This window comes from Trachemys scripta, chromosome 1 (genome assembly GCF_013100865.1).
Source record: "Trachemys scripta elegans isolate TJP31775 chromosome 1, CAS_Tse_1.0, whole genome shotgun sequence".
NCBI classification, from domain to species: Eukaryota; Metazoa; Chordata; order Testudines; family Emydidae; genus Trachemys; species Trachemys scripta.
The window spans coordinates 23,459,942-23,482,421 of NC_048298.1; the positions used below are offsets into that span (position 1 = coordinate 23,459,942).

General features: G+C 40.6%; 1 protein-coding gene across 5 annotated transcripts in view; it reads right to left on the bottom strand.

Moving 5' to 3' along the window:
- Window positions 1-22,480, bottom strand: part of PTPN12 (protein tyrosine phosphatase non-receptor type 12) — a 144,942-nt gene that overhangs the window by 65,043 nt on the left and 57,419 nt on the right. For all 5 annotated transcript variants that reach the window (XM_034765924.1, XM_034765961.1, XM_034765942.1 and 2 more), the window contains exons 2-6: window positions 19,534-19,642; window positions 5,271-5,347; window positions 2,968-3,063; window positions 1,352-1,390; window positions 298-369 (exon numbers count right to left, since the gene is read on the bottom strand). In XM_034765924.1, the coding sequence (XP_034621815.1) occupies window positions 298-369; window positions 1,352-1,390; window positions 2,968-3,063; window positions 5,271-5,347; window positions 19,534-19,642 (393 nt within the window). The remainder of the gene's footprint in view (window positions 1-297; window positions 370-1,351; window positions 1,391-2,967; window positions 3,064-5,270; window positions 5,348-19,533; window positions 19,643-22,480) is intronic.

Consider the following 22,480-nt stretch of genomic DNA (forward strand, 5'->3'; position numbering starts at 1 on the left):
GTGAGACACTAAAGTCCTCTGCATAGCCAGGCAAGACAGTGTCTTATGTCACTAGGGATGCCCAATAAAGAACTGAGAATTAGTAGCCACAGTGAAACCACCTAGGGCCTGTTCTGTCCACAACGAGAAAGGTGCATTTTTAAAACAAGTTACATGTTTAGAATTAAAATTTACACGCGATCACAAAAAAGCATTCAGAGTCTGTGCTAATGAGTACATCTGATAATAGGAAGAGCTCTTTAAGATGTACAGCAATAAGTCCATTGAAAATATTAGTTCACAAAACTTTATACTTACACAAGAAATCTGAAATGGTCCAAAAGTTACACTTTCTTCTCCATGTAAAGGCCAGTACCGCTCACATTTTTTCTATTTAAAAAAAAAAGTGTAGTCCTAATTTAATCCATAGTTGGTACTTTAAGAAAGTCACTGACAGTAAAAGTGTTGCCAACTTTTGCAATTTTAAGAAAAACACCAAATATGAGACATGCGATAAAACTCCAGCTTCTGGAGTCCTGTGATTGAGAGAGAATCTCAGTTTTCATTTAAAACAAAACAAAAAAAAAATAAGATTTTAGTCTTCATGGTTGCAGAGAAAACAAACCTTTGAAAACAAACCTTAAGGACTTGAAAAAACAGAAGACCAACAAATGTAAGCAAGAGATTATTTGTAAAAGTGAGATTTTTTTTTTTAATTATTTTTTTTTAAAGTGATCTTGTGATCTTTTGGAACCTGATTCAAATTTTTTTTTTTTAAATGCACAGAGTTAGCAATAGTGGTTGCATAGAGTTTCCCTGTGGCACTGGAAAATACTCACTAAACTAGGAAGCATGACAGAGCAATATCAGCCCTTCCTGTCTCCTCATCTGACAAGGGATTCTTATGGACTCAAAATCAAGATTCCTTATTTGATGAATGGACCTTTTTATGCCTAAAACTGCACTAGGAGCATGATAATCTCCACAGTGAGAAGACCAGCAGGACAGCTACCATTAGTTTATTTTAATTCATAGGGATCCTTTTATAACTGAAGATAAATATTAGCTTGGAGTCTATTCAGGTTGTACCTGGCTAGCACTGTGGTATAGTTACCAGAAAACAGCTGCTTTCTAGAATGAAAAAGTGGCCAAGTTCACTGATTTTCTATGCATATTGACACAACTTGGCTCATGGAAGTAGGTTTGTGAACTCTCTCCATAAAGAATGACAAGAATAAAGGCTCTTTTACTCAGTGCAATTGAGCTATATTTGTAGTTACTGACTTTACGTAAAAAGTCTCAATAATTAAAATATTGTCCTAGCAAGTGGGGCTGCAATATTTATTCATATTTCTGTTTTTAGCATACATACCCGTCCCATTTCAAACTCTCGACAGGCCATTACAATTATCTGAAAAAGGAAGAAATATATAACTACAGGAAGTTAACATTTTAACATCTTTCATGGAAGTTCAGAACTTTGCCATCTGAGAAAGTACTCAGACTTTTTGACTGCCCATTACTGAAGTGTTTAAACCTCTGTTAAAATCTAAATACAAGTTATGCATATTAAGAATTGCACACATGCAGATGTACTTTTAATATTAACAATTTAAATACTAAACACTGAGTCCAAATTATCACTTACAGCTAATCTACTCAAATAGCAATAGTAATTTCTTACATCCATAAGTTATTTGTATTCATTGCCATCCCAATGTTTTTAAATTAACAGTGAGAGATGTCAGTCTATAAGAGTTATATACTTAATTTCTTACATAGATTGACAAGTTGTGATTGCCCTTGCCCTTTATACACAATGTATGTGGTTATATGCTTTGCAAGCAAACACAGCCATAGTTGGCTTAATTAAATTGCCTGGAAAGAACCAGGACAGATTTTTACACTCATACATAATTAAAGAAATATTCAAAATTTTAAAATGCAACTTACTGCTATTTTTCATGAAGTTGTGTGTATTACCTTAAACCTCTAGATAGGAAATCTTTAAAATGTTAAGCTATTCATTGTACTATAGAGTAACATCAAGATTCCCCAGTCACTAAATCACTTAATTGGTAAACATTAAAATTGAATATTTTAAATTTTCTTGTGTTATGAAAATATGAATGATAAAGTTGTACCCTTATGAAAGGCTCATGAATTAGTAGAAAAGAGATGAGTTTCATAGTACTAAAGCTTCCACTTAATTCATTACAACAGTGCAAAACTATATCACTACATGAATTCTAAGAGAAAGACAACTCCTAAGCTCACTCTCTCGCGCGCTTTTTTTTTTTTTAAATGTTTGAACCATTATTTCTGAAACCGATTGTGTCAGTCCATACTAGACTAATTAGAGTGGTAAACCCTATTCCCGAAAAATGATTAATGATGCATTTGAGCTGTTTGTATACAATAAAATTATTTTATTGGCAATATTTAAATTTAATGTTTTCCCACAATTTTCATTCATACTATAAAAAACAAGTTCTGTTTCAACACTGTAGGTCATTACGATTTTAGCCAGTCTGTAGAATTTTTGGCAGAAGTCCAAGTTGCTCAATGTTTGTAAACATTTCTTTGTGCCAACAGCTTCAATAGACTCTGAAAATGCATTCTTATGGTACGTCTACACTTACCGGAGGGTCCGGCGGCAGGCAATCGATGTTCTGGGATCGATTTATCGCGTCTGGTTTAGAAGCGATAAATCGATCCCGGAAGTGCTCGCCGTCGACGCCGGTACTCCAGCTCAGCGAGAGGAGTACGCAGCATCGACGGGGGAGCCTGCCTGCAGTGTCTGGACCCGCGGTAAGTTCGGACTAAGGTACTTCGAATTCAGCTACGTTATTAACATAGCTGAATTTGCGTACCTTAGTCCGAAGTGGGGGGTTAGTGGGGACCAGGCCTTAGTAGCTCAATATTCATCACTATGTATGTATGTATGTATGTATGTAACAAGTTTAAAAAGAGAAGTAGGGTACTTACTGCAACATTGTACTCCCATATCATTCTCCAGAAATCTATTACAGTATTTGCTAATGGTCCCTGGGTAGCAACGTATGCTTGTGGCCCATGTACTCCCTAAAATTGCAAAAAAGAGAGAAACAGCTGAATGTTCACAAGAGAAGTCTAGTTGTATTGGATTAAAAAAAAAATCTCTATTTCATAATTTAAATGTAAATCTAGAATCTCTTTTCTGTGTCCTCCTTTCACAAACTCATATTTTGTTCCATATCCAAAAGACGGCAAAAATAGCCTCCACCACACTTCCAAACAGCTAACTTGATGTAAAAGAAGGGGGTAAGACAATGGGAATTTTACAAGGGTATGTCTACGCTGCAGCTGGGAGCTGCCTTCCAGCCAGGGTAGATGGATAGGCGCTCATGCCACACACACTAACACACACAAACTAGCAGAGTGGATACTCCAGCACATGCTAGCCACCCGATAACAAGCCCACCTAACTTGACGCGTCTGAGCTCAGGTGGCTAGTTTGTGCTGCAACATCCACCCTGCTATTTTTATTGCACTAGCTCAAAGAGAGCTAGAACATGTCCATCTACTTAGGCTGGTTGAGATGCTCCCAGCTTCAGTGTAGACGGACCCCTATTGGCTTCAAATGGACCAGGATTTCACAGTTGTACGTTCTTACATTATGCCAGCATAAAAAAAATTAAGACCGAGGAGTTTAGTAATTTTTTTTTTTTTTTAAAGGAAAGTTTGTATAAAAATTCCAATTCTGCAATATTTCCCTTGCTTTATAAGATTTGTTAAAAATGAAAAAAAATACTTTATATTTAAATCTGACAGTATGCTTCATATTAAATTTGCCCACCAAACAAAGTTCTAGGAAAACATGCACCGTTATTTACATCAGAATGGCCATACTGAGTCAAACCAAAGGTCAATTTAGCCCAATATCCTCACTTCCAATAGCATCCAATGCCAGATACTTCAGAATCAATTAAAAGAACAGGGCAATTTTCAAGTGATCTATCATCCTCTGTGGTCCAGTCCCAGCATCTGGCACTGAGTCTTAGGGACACTCAGAGAATGGGGTTGCATGCTTGACTGTCTTGGCTAGTAATCATTGATTGATCTATCTCCATGAATTTATTCAATTCATTTTGCAACCCAGTTATAATTTTTTTAATACTACTAGTGTTTACATTTCTTCTTTTAACTAGTGTTACATTTCAAAGCTCAAGTTTTCAAATTTACAAGTTATTCAAGACAGTTTTAGTCAGAATATTTTTATTTTGAAGTCAAAAGCAAATATTCCCAGACAATGAACATAAAAATTTGACTGAACTTTGAAATATTTGTTAAAAATTTCTCAAATCAAATTTATGTCCAAGTAATGAAACTTTTTTTTAAAAAAAGCAAGAATTAGAGATTAAAAGCATGCCCACTGAAGAAAAGTGGATCAGAGTTCCAGGAAAACTTAAGAACTATGTCACTTCAGATCACACAGACAAAAGGCAAAGCATAACAACATCCTACCATGATTCTACTACCTGAAAAGTAGGTTTTCGGAAAGAATGCTACTTTTATTGTATTAAAATAAGCCCCCCCCAATAGTGATCAAATATTTGCTAAACATTGGAAGATCCGCATATAAATAATATTCTATATCTACCATCTCCATGCAGTGGTGAGCCTTTGTAAAGGCTCGAATATTCTATAATAAATATGCAAATTATGTATATACATAATATTTTTTTTATCTTAAAATATCCTATCATTTTCCTATGAGCAGTTTTTCCTATAAATGTTACCTGGAAGTACACCTCTACCCCGATATAATGCGACCCGATATAACACGAATTTGGATATAATGCGGTAAAGCAGCGCTCTGGGGGGGGCGGGGCTGCGCACTCCAATGGATCAAAGCAAGTTCGATATAACGCAATTTCACCTATAATGTGGTAAGATTTTTTGGCTCCCGAGGACAGCGTTATATTGAGGTAGAGGTGTATATCTCAACAGAACGACAGATCTGCAGTTTTACTGCACTGAAATAGTGATAGGTTAGCCAATTCCTAACTAAATTTTTTTTTTTTTAATAAAAGTACAATGTATAGTATAAAGTAACATTAGACATTAACTCATTTAAAGTATACACCAACATGTTTGAAAATTAAATAAAATTATGCCAACTGGAAATGTTCTATAGTAAGATTTGAGTTCTTATTTCATAAGTTTGTAAAATATTAGCGATTAAAATTGCATTTCTATGAAATCAAAACTCCAAAGGTATTTTAATGTAGTCAGATGTTAATACATACCTTAATAAAATTTGCATTGATATAGTCTGAATCTTGCGGGAGTGTTTTTAAAGTCAGTTTAACTCGGCTGTGGTCAACTAAAAGAAGATAGTTTTTAGTGAAGAATTATATAGCATGTGTTAAGATATATCTATTACATAAATAAAAGTGTTGCTTGATGCAGCAAATTAATTAACAAAATGTTTTTTAAGATGCATAATAGTTTCTAACAGATACTAGTCAGTCAATGAAATTAGCAATATCTGAATAAGCTACTTTAGGTGGGAAAGGGCAGGAAAGACCTACAACCTAATAACTCCAATTTGTCAACATTAAGCAAAAATTTAATACAACATTAAATATAACAATACTTATATCTATACAAGCTTTTATATAGAGCTTTTCCCCTGTAGATCTCAAAGTATCATTAACACAGTTTTACAGATAGGAAACTGAGAAAGAAATAGCTAGAGTGATTTGCCCAAGGTCATCCAGTAGATCAGCGGCACAGCTGGGAATAGAACCCAGGTCTCCTGAGACCTGTCCAGGACTCTATTCTTAAAGTCTCACATAGTCTGGGTTAGATTTAAAGGATATTTGCAGTCACAGTTAAGGGCACCTACTCTAGGTTCCCAGCTAATTAGCCATCACATTTCTTGGGAAGGTTTCAGAGTAGCAGCCGTGTTAATCTGTATCCACACACACAAAAAAAAAAAAACATGAGTACTTGTGGCACCTTAGAGACTAAAATTTATTTGAGCATGTCTCCCTCCTAACTGGGGTTTTCCCCTGCCTCATACAGTGATATTCCCAGCAAGCCAGACTGCCTAAATAGGCCAGCAGTTTCGCTTTGCTTTCTCTTCAAAGGCTACAAGCAACTGTAACGGCCAGCAGTTATAAGTTACCACACAGCCTTTTATAAGCAAGCACATTTATTTTTAAGGTGAAAACATTACAGAGAAAATGTATTAAAAACAATAAAAGAACCACATACATCCTAATAAGCTTACCAGAGATCACTCCCCAGCTACAGCAGAGGCTCTGGTAGGAGTCAGTCCTTCAAACCCCACAAAAAGTGTTTTTTCCCCTGTGATTACAAGTTCATTACAGCTTTAGTTCAGAACTAGCCCACTCTCCCCACAAATAAGTTACCGTAGATACTCGTTCATAAGCCAAATATTTTTGGTAAAAACATGACGCATTGAAGAGCAGGGGTCGATTTATAAACAGGTCTACACCAAAATTTGATGATTTTAAACTCTATGGAATCACTGAATTGAATATTTAATACACTGTTTTGTTTACCTGGAGCGTGTGCAGGCATGGAGCCCCTCAGCTCCCTATGGCTGCAGTCCACCATTCCCAGCCAATGGGAGCTGCGGGACGTGGCACCACTTCCCGCAGCTCCCATTGGCTGGGAACAGCAAACAGCGGCCACTGGGAGCTGAGGGGCTCTGTGCCTGTGAATGCTCCAGGTAAACAAAACGTCCCAACCCGCCAGCGGCTTACGCTGGTGGGCCGGGAGCCAAAGTTTTCCAACCCCTGAAATATAGGGTCGGCTTATGAAAGTGTCATACAGTTTTTGCTATTTTTACCTATCCATTTTGGGGGGTTAGCTTATAAATGAACTCGCTAATGAATGAGTATATACGGTCATTTTTCCTTTATACAGCTTGGGCCTTGGATTTTGAGTCTCCAGTAACACCTAAACAGCAGACAACGGCTCACTCCTCAGGACATAGCTTCAAAAGGCTGGGTTTTTGCATTATTGGAAGTGGGGAATTTACATTCATCTTGAGATTTCTCCAATCAAACCTCTTGACACTTGTTCCACACAACAATGGACTTCTGGGACAAACATGGTTCACTACAGTCCTCTGAATTTCTTAACACTTCCAAGGGTTCACCTCACATTTCTCCCCTAGAGAGATTACATAGAATCCCGGCCCACAATAACCTTTGCATGTAATACAATGGACTCCAAAGATACTTAAACTTAATTCAACAAGGGTTTTTGAGGATATAGCAGGAAATTGCCATATCTGTCACAATTGATATTGGCCGTTAGGAAACTAGGAGTAACAAAGTTATTATTTACCTCTTAAAGGAAAATATGGCAACACATTCCCAACACAGAATGCTAAACACTGACAAGGAAATGCAGCTGGTTGAGAAGACCAGATGCTGATCATGTGAACTATAGTAGGAGGTACTGAGTGTGGCCTGGGAGAACAGTATGCAACAGAAACTAGATGAGACAGCTTTTAGGCAGTTTCTTAGCATATTTTGTCTTTGGAAAAAGCATATACCAAGAGGTAGGAGGAAAAAGCCTTTGCAAGCAAACTCTGGGATAAATATCCAAGGGCTCAGGTTCCCTCTGCCTACCCAGTTTTCAAGAGAGCATTCCAACTGACTTCCGGATTGCTACAACCTATTTAGAAATTGCTAGCCATGGGCATTTCAACCAGAAACACCAATAATGTACTAGATACTCGGTGAAGTACTAAAGTAGCATGCAATATATCAGAAGTAGAATTTCCACAAGCTTCTAAAACAAAATTCAACCAACATTGCCAATTTTTTGTTTTGGATAGAAATAAAGGGAAACAATGGAAACATTTTAATTAACACTATAAATCTCTGGTTTACACCTAAAACAGAATATTTTTTTCAGCTTGTCTTGCCTTTTATATTTAGCAGGCATCTACTCAGATGTTCATGTATTTGAACGGTTTTGTATTTGTTGTATGAACTATAAGCAACTGAGCCTTCAGCATAAAGTAAGTAATTCAGTCACAAAGCTTTGGTGACCAGAAAGTGTTGTGATTGAACAATTGTGCAAGATTAGTATAACAGCCAGGTATTTTGTTTTAAGTACTCTAGGTTACTAAACTCTTTGAAGCACACATTCAGCTCTGTTTAGGGACTGAGGATATGCTGATATTGCTCCATAAGAACCATCATATTCAAGTGGTTTATTTACAAGTACACATTTTAAGCTAAGAATTTCAACCGTGAAGCTTCTTTCTCTAGAGACAGATACACTAATGAAAGTTTGCCCAATGATGTAGCAGCTCTCTCCATCTACTGAAGAACCTTAGTAATCTTTCTAGTTTGCCGCTTGGATATTTTATTATTCAGGAAAGCTACAGGTCTTCAAGTATAGTCGAAGTTAATGAATTCTATTGCAGTGTCATTACTGTGATTATTAAGGGGATACCAGAAAGTTAATCCTTTTAGGTGCTATGGAAAAAAAATAAGCTAATCCTGCTCAGTGACAGTTAGTATACTTAGTTGACACTTTCAATATAACACAAGGGAGAAACATTAACATTCTTCAACTGAATATAGCAAATACGTCTGTAGGTAAATCCATGTTATTTGCCAATTGGTCATTCCATTTGATTGTGATGCTTCATAATTATTATCTGACATTCCCATTAATACAATATTGAATAATAAATCCTGTTTTAGGTTGTTTCAAACTTACTCTAAATCAAAAACAGTGTTCTAGAGTGGAGACTGTCCTTGGAGTCTAAGCTCAGGCAACATTGTTACTGACTTTCAGTTTGGCTGTGGCCAGTGATTAGCATTAGGTCATTTGCAAATGAAAAAAATAGGCTTGTGCCTCCCCCTCCCGCCCCCTTCAGAATATAGGGAGGAGACTTGAAACTTTTAAAACAAGCCTTTTTAAAAAATACGCATTAGAAATTCATATCCTGTCTACCCTATTTTCCCCAAAGACACTATGGATGGCTGGAGATTTAGGAGGTATTTTTGTATCTTGTAGGGTATTTTTAAATTAGATGATTTGCATGAAAAGTGGATCTTTGTTTCTGCTCTTGTGGCTCACTACTCAGCAAAAAAAGGGGAGATCGTGCTCTCCATAGCAATTAACTGTGAGGTCAAAAGAGTATTAAGTCTTCAAGTGGAGAATAAGCATCAGTAGCAAGACAACCCATAAGGAAGGAAGACCCTGTTTTCCATCCCCTCCACACCAGAAGACTGGAAGAGAGGGGAAACTATTTAGGTCCACAATGGTGCAAGAAAATCCCTCTCTCACCTGGACTAGGCAGAACAGCAGGAACTAAAGCACTTTGTTCTCTCTTGATGCCATGTACACATACAAAATGGGAAAGGAATGCCTAAGAAGGAGTACTGCAGAAAGGGATCTGGGGGTCATAGTGGACCACAAGCTAAATATGAGCCAACAGTGTAACACCGTTGCAAAAAAGCGAACATCATTCTGGGATGTATTAGCAGGAATGTTGTAAGCAAGACATGAGAAGTGATTCTTCCGCTCTACTCTGTGCTGATTAGGCCTCAGTATTGTGTGCAGTTCTAGGTGCCACATTTCAGGAAAGATGTGGACAAATTGGAGAAAGTCCAGAGAAGCGCAACAAAAATGATTAACCGTCTAGAAAACATTACTAGAAAAAAAACTGGATTTGTTTAGTCTGGAAAAGAGAAGACTGAGAGGGGACATGATAACAGTTTTCAAGTACATAAAAGGTTGTTACAAGGAGGAGGGAGAAGAATTGTTCTTCACCTCTGAAGATAGGACAAGATGCAATGGGCATAAATTGCAGAAAGGAAAGTTTAGGATGGACATTAGGAAAAACTTCCTAACTGTCAGGGTGGTTAAGCACTGGAATAAATTGCCTAGGGAGGTTGTGGATCTCCATCATTGGAGATTTTTAAGAGCAGGTTAGAGAAACACCTGTCAGGAATGGTCTAGATAATACTTAGTCCTGCCTTGAGTGCAGGTGACTGGACTGGATGACCTCTCGAGGTCCCTTCCAGTCCTATGATTCTATGAAGTAGCAGATTGGTGAGAACAGCAAAAGGGGGGGGGGAAGAGACCCCCTCCCGAGCAGCAGAAGCAGAAAAGGAGAGAGTTTCAGCTCATTGGTGTGGGGCTGTAACAAACAGGAAGGGGGGTGCCCCCCCCCCCTTCCTGCTGGTCATAACAGGCATGTTAGAGCCGATGAAGTAGGGAGTTCCAAACCCAGCTCATGGGGGACCAAGGGAAACCAGGGGGTAGGATCCTCGCTGCATGGGCAAGGGGTTGGACACAGGACCACAGCTGGCAGATCCCAGGGTGGTCTGCATCTACCAAATGGATACCCCTTTACTGGGAAGTAACACAGATCTGAAGGGAAGCAAACACACCCTGTGGTGAACTAGTTGGGTATGGGGGCAGGGATGCCAACAGAGAATTGATTCAAGTTGTCTGGGCAGTTGCTTCCAAAGTTGTTGCTGAAGTACTACAAAGCTTACAAGGTGTAATGGGTTGCTCAGAGGTAGAACACTTTCATAGATTCTAGGACTGGAAGGGACCTCGAGAGGTCATCGAGTCCAGTCCCCTGCCCTCATGGCAGGACCAAATACTGTCTAGACCATCCCTGATAGACATTTATCTAACCTACTCTTAAATATCTCCAGAGATGGAGATTCCACAACCTCCCTCGGCAACTTGAACAAACGGACTGCAAGAGAGGAGAGCAACATGACTGGCTGTGGTGAGTTTTATCAGCACCAAATACAGGTTGCAGGGTCAGGGTGTTAAAGTGAGTCCCTTCCATCCAATAGGTGTCTGTAGGGGGGGGACTTCAGTGAGGTTCAAGGAACTTGCTCCCACCTAGGTCCCCGGAGAGGAAAAGTGGGCAAGATGGGAGGGTGGTCTCTTACCCCTCCCTCCAAGAGGGCAGGAGACACTGAACCTAGTGGAGTAGCAGAACAAGCAAACAGGCTATGTGGGGATCTGGTCTCCTAAGAGCTGTGTTGGAGAGGTCTGGGGTACACACACCTTGTACAGAAATTATGGCATTACACAGCCTTCAGTTGTTGCAGCAGCTGGGAGCTTCTATGGGTGAGGGAGGTCTGGAAGTGGTTTTAATGGAAACTCAAGCTCCAGCTTGGGAGACAGGTGATCATCACATGAGGCAGACTGCTCACCAGGGGGCAGAAGCCCTTAAGGAGGGGAAGGGGGGGGCTGGTTTATGAGAACCCTACAACTCACCCATTGATTGGGAACGTGAATTCCCAGGACAGAATTGCGTTCCCGGGGCAACTGATGAGGAACGGGGCACTGAGGATGCCAGTCATGAGTATGGTTATGCTGGGGTGGCTGACCCAATGGGAGTTCACTTTCTCAGCACAACTAAAGATAAAATGTTGAGAGGTGACTTTGTAGACATCTCACTGTTGCACAGGGAGGTGCTGACAGAGAGTAAATTGGGGCAAAGCAAGTAGGGCAATGAAATGCCCAAGCAGCCACAGGTGACTAGAACATGGAAAAACTGTGAAGCTGCCTTCCTGATCTATGTGGGCTTTATTGCAGAGGCTTACCTAGATAGCACTGTTCAAATATATGGATATAATCAGGTGCACATATCGTACATTATGGGGCAGGCTTGGTTTATCTATGAGGAACAGTTTAGATTGTGGGCAGCAACACAAACCAGTGGGACATACCACAACATGAGGTTAGAGTAGATGACACCACAGGCTGGTTTCCATACTGACAGTTCATTCTGCAGTAAGCCCACCAGAGGCCTGAGTCTCATAATGACATTTGCTGGGCATTTAATGAAAGTAGTTTTCATAGCATCTGAAAATCTAGGCATGCTTGCAAAATGTGCTTTAGAGCCACAAAGCCTGCAATTACCACAGCAACTGTGGAAGGCTGCAGTAGCAAAACAGAATGGATGGGTAAGTCAGGTGCTGCCCACAGATCCCTGGGGGCCAGAGCAAGGTATGGGGGCCAAGGCACAGGAAGGGTGGGGGTGAGCTAAAAATGGGGGGCTGGACAAAAAGTGTCATCTCCAATTAAGCTGGAGGAGTTAAGTGTCCCTTTGGGATTATGCTAACAAGATAGATGGGGCATATCTGTGGGATGGGTTTACTGAGGGGTTTAGGATCCCCTTTACAGGGGAAATAAGTCATTATGTCCAAAAATTTGAAGTCCTTAGTGATAATGGGTCATATTGTAAAGAAAAAGATTACACAAGAATTAAAGAATAGGGTAACAGGGCCATGCAATCATCTACCGATACAGAATATGTGGATTTCTCCCCTGAACTTGGTCCCTAAGGAAGTTCCAAGTGAATATCATTTAATTGACCACCTGCAATACTCATGGGGAAGCTCCGTTAACAATGGAATAGACCCAGACTTGTGGTCTGTGCACATGGTTAGGTCTTATGGCCCCAGGTCACTGATGGCCAAGTATGATATCAAGTCTGCTTGTCGACCGCTACCAGTGCATCCTTCCAACTTTGAAACAGAAACCCAAAATGTTAAAGGATAATATTATTTTGATAAAGTTATGTCCATGGGATGGACAATATCCTGTTTGGCATTTGAGAAATTTAGTACAATGCTACACAGGGCTGTGATGCTGGTAGATAGTGCATAACTTAGGTGACTTTATACATGGGCAGGGTAAATTTGGATGAGTGTGTTAACCTGATGAACAACTTTCAGGCACTAGCTAAAAAGTTGGGGGTACCCCAGCAGAGGAAAAAAAAAACAGAGGGGCCTTCCACAATGCTGACCTATGTAGGTATAACACGGTGGGTATATAAACTCCCTTAGGATAAACTTCTGGAGCTATTGGGCTTGATCAGGAGAGGTAGGGGGCCATAAAAGTTACACTCCACAAGCTACAATCTGTTAATTGGGCATCTTAACTTTGCCTGCCAGGTGGCAGTCCTGGGTCTGGATGCTGCAAGCAAGGCACAGAATGCCTCTGCAAGCAGAGACAGACCTCACCATTTTCTAAGCGTTACTAGAGAGATAAAGGAGGATTTGGGGGGTTGGGAACAGTTTCCAAGCCATTTTAATGCAGTGTCATTGGAGAGGGAGGAATGGATACTTGCAGATGGTTTAAAAGATACCCCAAAAACTGTACCTCCCAAGTCATCTGAGTGTGTTTTACCAAGACAAGTCATGCACCCCAAAATGACCCTTCACATAGATACAAAAAGGGATACCACAGAATAAAACATTTTTGGAACATTTTCTAATTTGGTTGCAGTGGTCATTTGGGGAACAGAGTTCGCTAATAAAAGCATCTATTTCTGGTGTGACAACATGGTGGTGATGTATGTTATCAGTTACTAGTCCTCCAGATCACAGAGTTATGAGGTATGTAAAGGCATTTGTACTACATTTAAGTTTTAATATGTGTTTCTCTTCCAGACACGTGCCCAGGGCTGATAATATCATATCAGATGCATTGTCTCATTTTCAGATGGACAGATTCTGGTAGCCAGCATCAGAAACCAGCAAGGAACCCAAATAGATGCTGCTAGCACTATGGAACCTGGTGTATGACAACTGTCATTGTAGTGCAGAGATAGAGGTCTCTGTGAACACTGCAGAGCTACAAAAGAAGTCTTAATGATTTTGTTCAATTTCAGGAGCAAGAGGGTATGTTACCCATATAGCCCATAATGGAAGAATGAGTGCTGCAGTACATGGTGTCATTAGCAACCTGGCAACTGGCATCATCAACCATCTCCACTCACCTACCGGTCCTTACGTTGGTCAATAGGCTGAATGGTTACTCAGATTCTTGTAGTGTGTTTTTAGTTTTGAGACCATCCTGCTAGAAACTTCCAGGCACCAGCCCTAAGGAAGATTCATGCCATCCCATCACTGTTACTGTGCTTAAGGATCTGGTGTGGAACGTAAAGCCCACACATCATTGCGGACAAGAGGTAGGCTTATTCAGGGTGGCATTTCTGTTAGCACATTTTGGAACTTTTAGGATCAATGAACTAGTACCTGGGTTCTATAGGGACTCTTCTGGAAGGGCTATGGAATTGAGGGATATACACTGGGAGGGACGATTGGTCATATTAACTTTGAGGGAGTCAAAGATAGTTTCAGTAGGTCAAAGATGGATCAAGGAGGTGGGGTGAATCCATTATTCTACAGGAGGGTGATGAGCCTGGGATCTGCCCTATGAAGACTGAGGGCATATGTGGCATTAAGGCCAGGGAGGGATGGGGCCCCTCATGATTCACGGTGACGGGAGTCCCCTCACAACGTACCAGTTTGTTACAGTTTTAAGATAGGGTCTGATGAAGTTGGGGCTTCCAGCACATGAGTTTGGCTCACTCATTCAGGATTGGGGCAGCAACAGCAGCAGCCTAGCTGGGTCTGAGAGCTAGTGAAACTCAGGCAATTAGGTGTTGACACTCTGAAGCATACAGAATGTACGTGAGACCGCAGGTGGGGAATCAGTGTTAATTTTCCTTTGTGTTTGTATTCCAGATGTTGGCAAATGAGCCACACAGACATTGGTGTGGATCTGCGGGCACAATATTGTTTACTGGGCGCATAGACAGGCTTCCAAGTTGCCTGGAGATTGCAGCTAGGCCTCAGTGGTGAAGCAGCCCTAAGCTGGCATGGGAGGAGGGGCATAAGAACGTAAGAATAGCCATACTGGGTCAGACCAAGGATCCATCTAGCCCAGTATCCTGTCTTCCAACAGTGGCCAACACCAGGTGCTTTAGACAGACCAGCTGTTATGGGACCATGCATGTTATGGGACCAGCTGTTGTCCCTTCTGTACACTGTGGTGGCCCGTGAGCAGGGACCAGATATGATTTTTCCCCAAAGTGAACCACAATGATTTGGGAATGTGTAAAGGGGTGGACTTAATGATCAGAGCAAAGAGGGACTTGGGGCAGATCCTGGAACTTTTCCAGGAGTAAAAATTATTTTGGTCAGACATGTTGCAATACAGGGTGTGGCAGGAAACTGTTAAGCCCCCTTGGGTTGACAAGGCTAGGAGCTATATGAATAGGGAGGGGGCCAAATTCACAGATGTCATGGGGGATTGGTAATTGCTCATCCAGACACAGTATAAGAGGCACCAGAATTATTCAGGGAGACTAGGGTCCACTTGTCAGCCTTAGGGTATAAGTAATTGATTATGGAATTACCTGCACTGTACACTTTTATCTGTCAGGTACTACCTGACATTTAGGAATAAAGTCATAGTCTAGTCAAACCCCATCCAGTTTCATTATAGCTAGTCAATGGCAAAGTCTCTGGGAGAGATGTTGAAATGTAACATTTTGGGGAAAATGGCAAACATCACAGCTGCAGAATTGCTGAGTTAATGGAGCATCACTCAAATGAGTGGGGCAGTTCACACCTCTTTGAGCTAAAAGCAACAGAGGGTCCTGTGGCACCTTTAAGACTAACAGAAGTATTGGGAGCATAAGCTTTTGTGGGTAAGAACCTCACTTCTTCAGATGCAAGTAATGGAAATCTCCAGAGGCAGGTATAAATCAGTATGGAGATAACGAGGTTAGTTCAATCAGGGAGGGTGAGGTGCTCTGCTAGCAGTTGAGGTGTGAACACCAAGGGAGGAGAAACTGCTTCTGTAGTTGGAAAGCCATTCACAGTCTTTGTTTAATCCTGATCTGATGGTGTCAAATTTGCAAATGAACTGGAGCTCAGCAGTTTCTCTTTGGAGTCTGGTCCTGAAGTTTTTTTGCTGTAAGATGGCTACCTTAACATCTGCTATTGTGTGGCCAGGGAGGTTGAAGTGTTCTCCTACAGGTTTTTGTATATTGCCATTTCTGATATCTGACTTGTGTCCATTTATCCTCTTGCGTAGTGACTGTCCAGTTTGGCCAATGTACATAGCAGAGGGGCATTGCTGGCATATGATGGCATATATAACATTGGCAGACGTGCAGGTGAATGAGCCGGTAATGTTGTAGCTGATCTGGTTAGGTCCTGTGATGGTGTTGCTGGTGTAGATATGTGGGCAGAGTTGGCATCGAGGTTTGTTGCATGGGTTGGTTCCTGAGTTAGAGTTGTTATGGTGCGGTGCGTGGTTGCTGGTGAGAATATGCTTAAGGTTGGCGGGTCGTCTGTGGGCAAGGAGTGGCCTGCCTCCCAAGGTCTGTGAAAGTGAGGGATCATTGTCCAGGATGGGTTGTAGATCACTGTAATTCATCAGTTTCTCCTCCCTTGGTGTTCACACCTCAACTGCTAGCAGAGCACCTCACCCTCCTTGATTGAACTAACCTCGTTATCTCCATACTGATTTATACCTGCCTCTGGAGATTTCCATTACTTGCATCTGAAGAAGTGAGGTTCTTACCCACGAAAGCTTATGCTCCCAATACTTCTGTTAGTCTTAAAGGTGCCACAGGACCCTCTGTTGCTTTTCACAGATTCAGACTAACACGGCTACCCCTCTCATACTCTTTGAGCTACTGTTTCAGGCTGTTTGGAACTCCAGAAGGAGTACACTGCACTGGTTTATCTTTTTTGTTTTCCAGATTCTCTGTAACCCTTACAATTCCAGAAGCTTTTTTTTTTTTTTTTTAAATAAATGAGAGCTGAGATTCTGAAGTACAATTCTGTAGGAGAGGGTGAATTCTGTGGCAAATTCTATGATTACAGAATACACCAAACCCTGGATATATTAACACACATTTATGGTTCCAGTTTAGAGTTTAAAAATTGGTCCCTCTGGATAATTCATGTTCAACATTTTAAATTAAAACAGAATTTAAGGTAGTGTATTAAAAGCTGTGTAAGCAGCCTAAAATAAAACATGCACTGATTTGTTTAGGTTGGAACTAGAATGGAATATAGTAACGAGTATGTCATACATATACTTCTCTCTGGTGGCAAAAGCAGTTTCTGCAGAATTTAAAGACTGGCAAATGCTTTATAAAAATCTATTGTGCCTTTTATTCTCCTTTATGACAAAAGGATCCATAAGAGTTTTTCCCAAAAATGTTTTCTGGTTTTTACTTCAATACCAACATAAATTCTTTTCTTCCCTAGTTCACTGAAGGACCTCCTGAATATCTGAAAATATTCTCAGACCTCAACTGAGCAGGAATTGTACTTCTAGACTTCTGATTTTCCTGAATGCCACCAAATTCACCTGAGGTCTGCCGCGCTTTTCATATAGCTGTTGAACACTTAATTCAGTTCCCAACTCCCCTGCATACAGCTGTGTTCTGCAGAACTAATATGGGTATTTTTTCTAGTACATTTATATTTAAATAACTAAAAAGACAAACAAAGGCTTTAAGTGCCCAAGCACACCATTACCACCAAAATTAAATCTAAGTGACGTTAAAATGATCATTCAACAGTGCACCAATTGACCAACCAGACATTTAACAAGACTTCCTTCCACCCCTTTATTGTTATGGAAAGCATACGTTTAGCCTTCTCCATAAGTTTCTATCAAAGATGTCTTTTCAGCATGTCTGGAAGGTCATCAAATGTGGACTATTTCAGACCAAGGTGGGGAGCTGCAGACTCTTGGAGCCCTCACTATCTGTCAGCCTTTGACAGACTGGAAAGATTTCTTTCTGCCCATGACATCAAGAGGTCTAGGGACTTAGAAACTATTAACTTTCTTGTGCCTCCCTGGCAGTTAATCTATGTCATCATCTATCAATCATGGCACTACTCCAACTGAAACTCTTCTAGACAACTGTCACTTGTTCTGAAAATTCAATACAAAGAACCTCACTGCATTGGTCTCTGGCCTGTTTATGAATCACTTTCATTCATTCTCTGTTCATTAGCCCTGGACTATTGCTTTCCCTAAATGAGCATCCTAACCCTGAAGGTTGGCATCTGTGTTCAACACCTTCCACTCCAGAAGTGGTCAACAGATAGTTGCTATCCACAAAGGAATGACTGTTTCAGATAATGCCACACAGTCTTAGAGATCTTCAGATATAAAATCATCTGTGGTATCCCAACTTCCTTCTACTGCACCAGAAAGATTTCAAATGGACTATTGGGGAAGTAGGCTAAGGGCACTACAACTTGACTTTCCACCACTGATCCTAGTGCCTGCAGCAACTCCACACTGTTCTTCTGATGAAGAATCAAAGCTTTGTCATTTTATCTTGTAGAGGCTGCTTATTAGGGCTTTTAATCTTGCTCCATGACCTACCAGCTCCTGCTAGACACTGACACAACTCTTCCGGTTTATTACCTACTCACTGCTTATTGGGAAACTGCAAACCTCTGACACTGCCGGCCTGGCTGTTGTTTACAAATTAGCTCCAACCAGTCAGTCATCCAGGTAAGGGTGGACACCTGCCTTTTCTTTCAGTGCTGCAGCCAACACTATCATAATCTTGGTAACTGTACTTGTGGATGTAGCCAGTCCAAAAGGCAGGGCTTGTTGCTGAAAGTGCTGCCCCAGGATGGCAAACGGTAGGGATGAAGCACGGAAGTATACAAGATTCAGAGAACATCGAATGTACTCAAGTGCACTGATTGAATAATGGACTTTAAGGATTCCATGCTGAAAGCTGAGACTGAAGATGATGACAATCTTTTTTAAATTCAGAACTGGTTGCAGACCTAGCATCATTTCTGGAACAGCAAAGTATGAAATAAATCCCTGCACTTCTCTAACCTCCTGGGACTGGATTAATGGCCACTCTGTTCTCAAGATATGGTTTTTGTATCTGAGCTCTTTGCCACTTACTTATGTTAGACCAACAAATGAATGAATTGCTGAAAGGGTTTACACTGAACCTATGTAAAAGTATGATTTTATGATACCTTTGTCATTCCATCCCATAAGCTCTTCTGCCAGGGACCAGGTCCTCCTATGTGTTTATACAGTGTCCAATACAATGGGGCACCAATCCTAACTGGGTGCTACCAAAATATAAAAAAAAAAAAAAAAAATAAAAAACAAAAAAAAAGGACTCACCAGGGATTGGAATTTTCCCCCAAAAGCTCTTTGTCAAGGGTTTAAATTTAGCCTGTGTATAAGAAGTATCTGTCATACCACAAACAAAGCTATATCCACAGTTTACATTGGTATGCCTTCACTTTCACCCCAAATAAGTAATTTCTGATCCCCTTAAGGGAAGGGAGGGGGCATCAATGTTAGACACCCAAACCTGAATTAAATTTCAAGACTGAATTAATTTTGAACAACAATGAATGTGGTGCTTGTGACGTGAAACGTGCTGGTTTGACAGGCCTGGAGACCAAAGTCCACTATTCACCGCAAGTTTGTTTTGCAAAGTAAAGTAATTTTAAAATAGAAACTAGGAGGCTGAAATAACCATATATACCAGGGCAACATTTCACTTTAAAGGCTGATTAAGAGAGTCCTGACAGTGAACCTTTATGCAGAGAAAAATTTCCATCTAATTTAACTGTTCAACAGAATGCAACTAGTAAAACTGGAAAGGTACATTAACAAGGATAATTAACAATTTCTTTGTTCTGTAGTAGAATCAAAACTTACATGGCAATATGTCCTTATATCTGTTCTTTTTAACATTTTCTTCTTTTTCTCCAGTGACTGTTGGATAGATTTTTTCAGTTCTATATTTAGTTGATAATCTTCTTAACCTCTGAAATAAAGATGTTAAAGTTTAAGCAACGTTAATGTCTCAACATAATGAAAGCTTTGAGCAAACGAAGCACATCACTATTGTACTTGCAGCACATTGTACTTCAAAAACAAATCTATTCATAATTAAGGCTGTGAGTGTGTCACGAAGGTCATGGAAGTCATGGATTCTGTAACTTTCTGGGACCTCCAGGACTTCTGCAGTGGCCAGTGTGGCTGGCCCAGGGGCTGCCTGAGGAGCTCGGGCTGCGGCTAGGATAGTCTCGGGCCACGACCCCTTCTCCTCCCCCTCCCCCAGCAGCAGCAGGAGTTCAGGTGTGGGAGGGGGATCAGGGCTGGAAGTTGGGGCGCAGGAGGGGGTGAGGACTCTAGGCAGCGCTTACCTTGGGAGGCTCCCTGGAAGCGGTGACATGTCCCTCCCTCTCAACTCCTAGCTCCGCGCGCTGCCTCCGCCTGCAGGCACTGCCCCAGCAGCTCCCAGCCAATGGGAGCTGCGAAGCCGGCACTTGGGGCGGGGGAAGCGCGTGGAGCTAGGAGCTGAGAGAGGGACATGTCACCACTTCCGGGGAGCCTGCCAGGCCCACCAACTCCCTTGCCCCATCCAGCACCAGCAGGAGTCCCGGACCACACGTTGCCTGCCCCCCCGGGAGCACCTGTGGCAAGATTTAGTCAGGGTTATATAGTACAAGTCATGGGCTGTGAATTTTTGTTTATTGCCTGTGACCTGTCCATGACTGACTAAAATTACCCGTGACTAAAACGTAGCCTTATTCATAACTCACCCTTCCTCTTTCAATCTCTCCTGATTAACAACTGTACTCAAACAATTAAAATACCTGGAACATTAAATGCTGCAAACACCCCTTAAAAATGAGATGTTACGGCCAGGAAGAAAAGGCAATGGACTACAGTTTCTCTTAAGATGTAAAAACCCCACACCAATATTGCTTAACAAGGGATTGATCAGAGATCAAGGTTTAAAAAGCATTTTAAGTAGAATAGAGGAAAGCTAACAAAAATAAATCAGTTAAGATTTCCAGGTAAGAGCATGGTAGCAAATACAACCAAGTCAGTGTTAACCCAGGGAAACAAAGAGATTACATAAATATATCCAGAGGAAAATCTAGTTGAGAGAAAGTTGAACCATTAATGCAAGGAGATTAATTGGCTCGAAATCAGATATTTACCTCCCTCCCCTCCCCCCCGCAAAAAAAAAAAAAAGGTAACCTGCAAAGGATAGGAGTTGAACATGTGCTGGGATTTTGCGCTTCTCTATGATGTGTAAAGATGACCTGAAATATTAGAGGGTTTTTTTGTGTGTGTGTGTTTTATTTTTTTTTTTAACCTTGGAAATTCAAGTCAACAGAAGATTATCAACTGCGAAACTGGTAGAATGACTTCACAAGTACCAAGCAAGTAGAACCTGACTAAAGGGGAAGCAATTTTTATTCAGACTGCTTAAAACTCAATAGTTTTTATTAATATCGGATTAAGAAATGACTAACACACAAAGAGTTGGTTTAGATTCAATGCTCTGCCCCTTCAATTATAAGTCTGAGAAAGACTACGAACAGCATTTGAGAATTACAAGTCTTCCAGCAAAACCATGGAAAACCTGATTTGATATTCCTGCTATTTCAAAGACAAAAAATAGGGAAAATGTTTTGACAAACCTTTTGTCTTCTTTATACATCATGAAGTGGTAAAATGAAGCAACAATCTATCAGCTGGTTTTGATCAAACACTCTAAGGCAGACATACTTAGACTGAGGCCCAGGAGCCGCAAGTGGCTCTTTAAATGTGTCTCCTGCGACTCTTTGCAGCACATATTAAAACACCATGTGATTTAATTATTAATCAAAGTTATTAACCAATCAGGATGCTTTTACTACGTTATTAAACAACTGTCCTCAACTCCAAGCAGGACGAAGGAAAGGGAGACTTAAGTTTAAGTTAACCTTGTGTCCCATCTACATACAGTTTGCACTTCTGGTAAGCACAAGTTTTCCTCATGTAGATGAACGTTCAACAGACAGCTAGATAGATACGAGTTTGCAATCATTTCAGAGTAAGTAATAATCCTTTCAGTACGGCTATAGTGAAGTTTCAATTAGAATACTGTGTTTGGTTCTGAACACTAGAAGTAGAAGGATCAACATATAAAAGGAAAGTTTAAAAGAGCAAGATAGATACACACACAACTTGACTACTACTAATCAACTTATAATGGCTAGGTTAAGGGTTAGCTGGAGATAGTCTACAGAGCCCAAGCATAAAAACCACACAGAAGCAGAGTAGTTAAACATTAATATTTTCAAATTGTGGCCAACACTTGCATCTTTGTGATTTTTGGAGGGCAGGGACCATGCCTTTTTAAATTTGTACCTAAAACATTAAAAAATCTTCCAGAAAAAATAGTTAATATTAATTAATAAAAAGTGCCAAATAAAGGACAACATAAGTATGTAAATACTCCTTTACCCCAATATAACGCTGTTCTCAGGAGCCAAAAAAAATCTTACCGCATTATAGGTGAAACCGCGTTATATCGAACTTGCTTTGATCCGCCGGAGTGCGCAGCCCCACCCCCCCAGAGCACTGCTTTACCGCGTTATATCCGAATTCGTGTTATATTGAGGTAGAGGTGTATTTAAATTATTTGAACACTTAAGCAAAAACTTACTTAGCATAAGAAAGTCATATACTTTAGGAATAATGGCATTAAGAGAGATGTATTAGACTATGGAACAGTTTCCCAAATAAAGTAGGGGAATCTTCTTTGTTTTGCCTATATAAAGTTAGACAAGATAAAACCACTAGCATATGTACAACGTGGAAT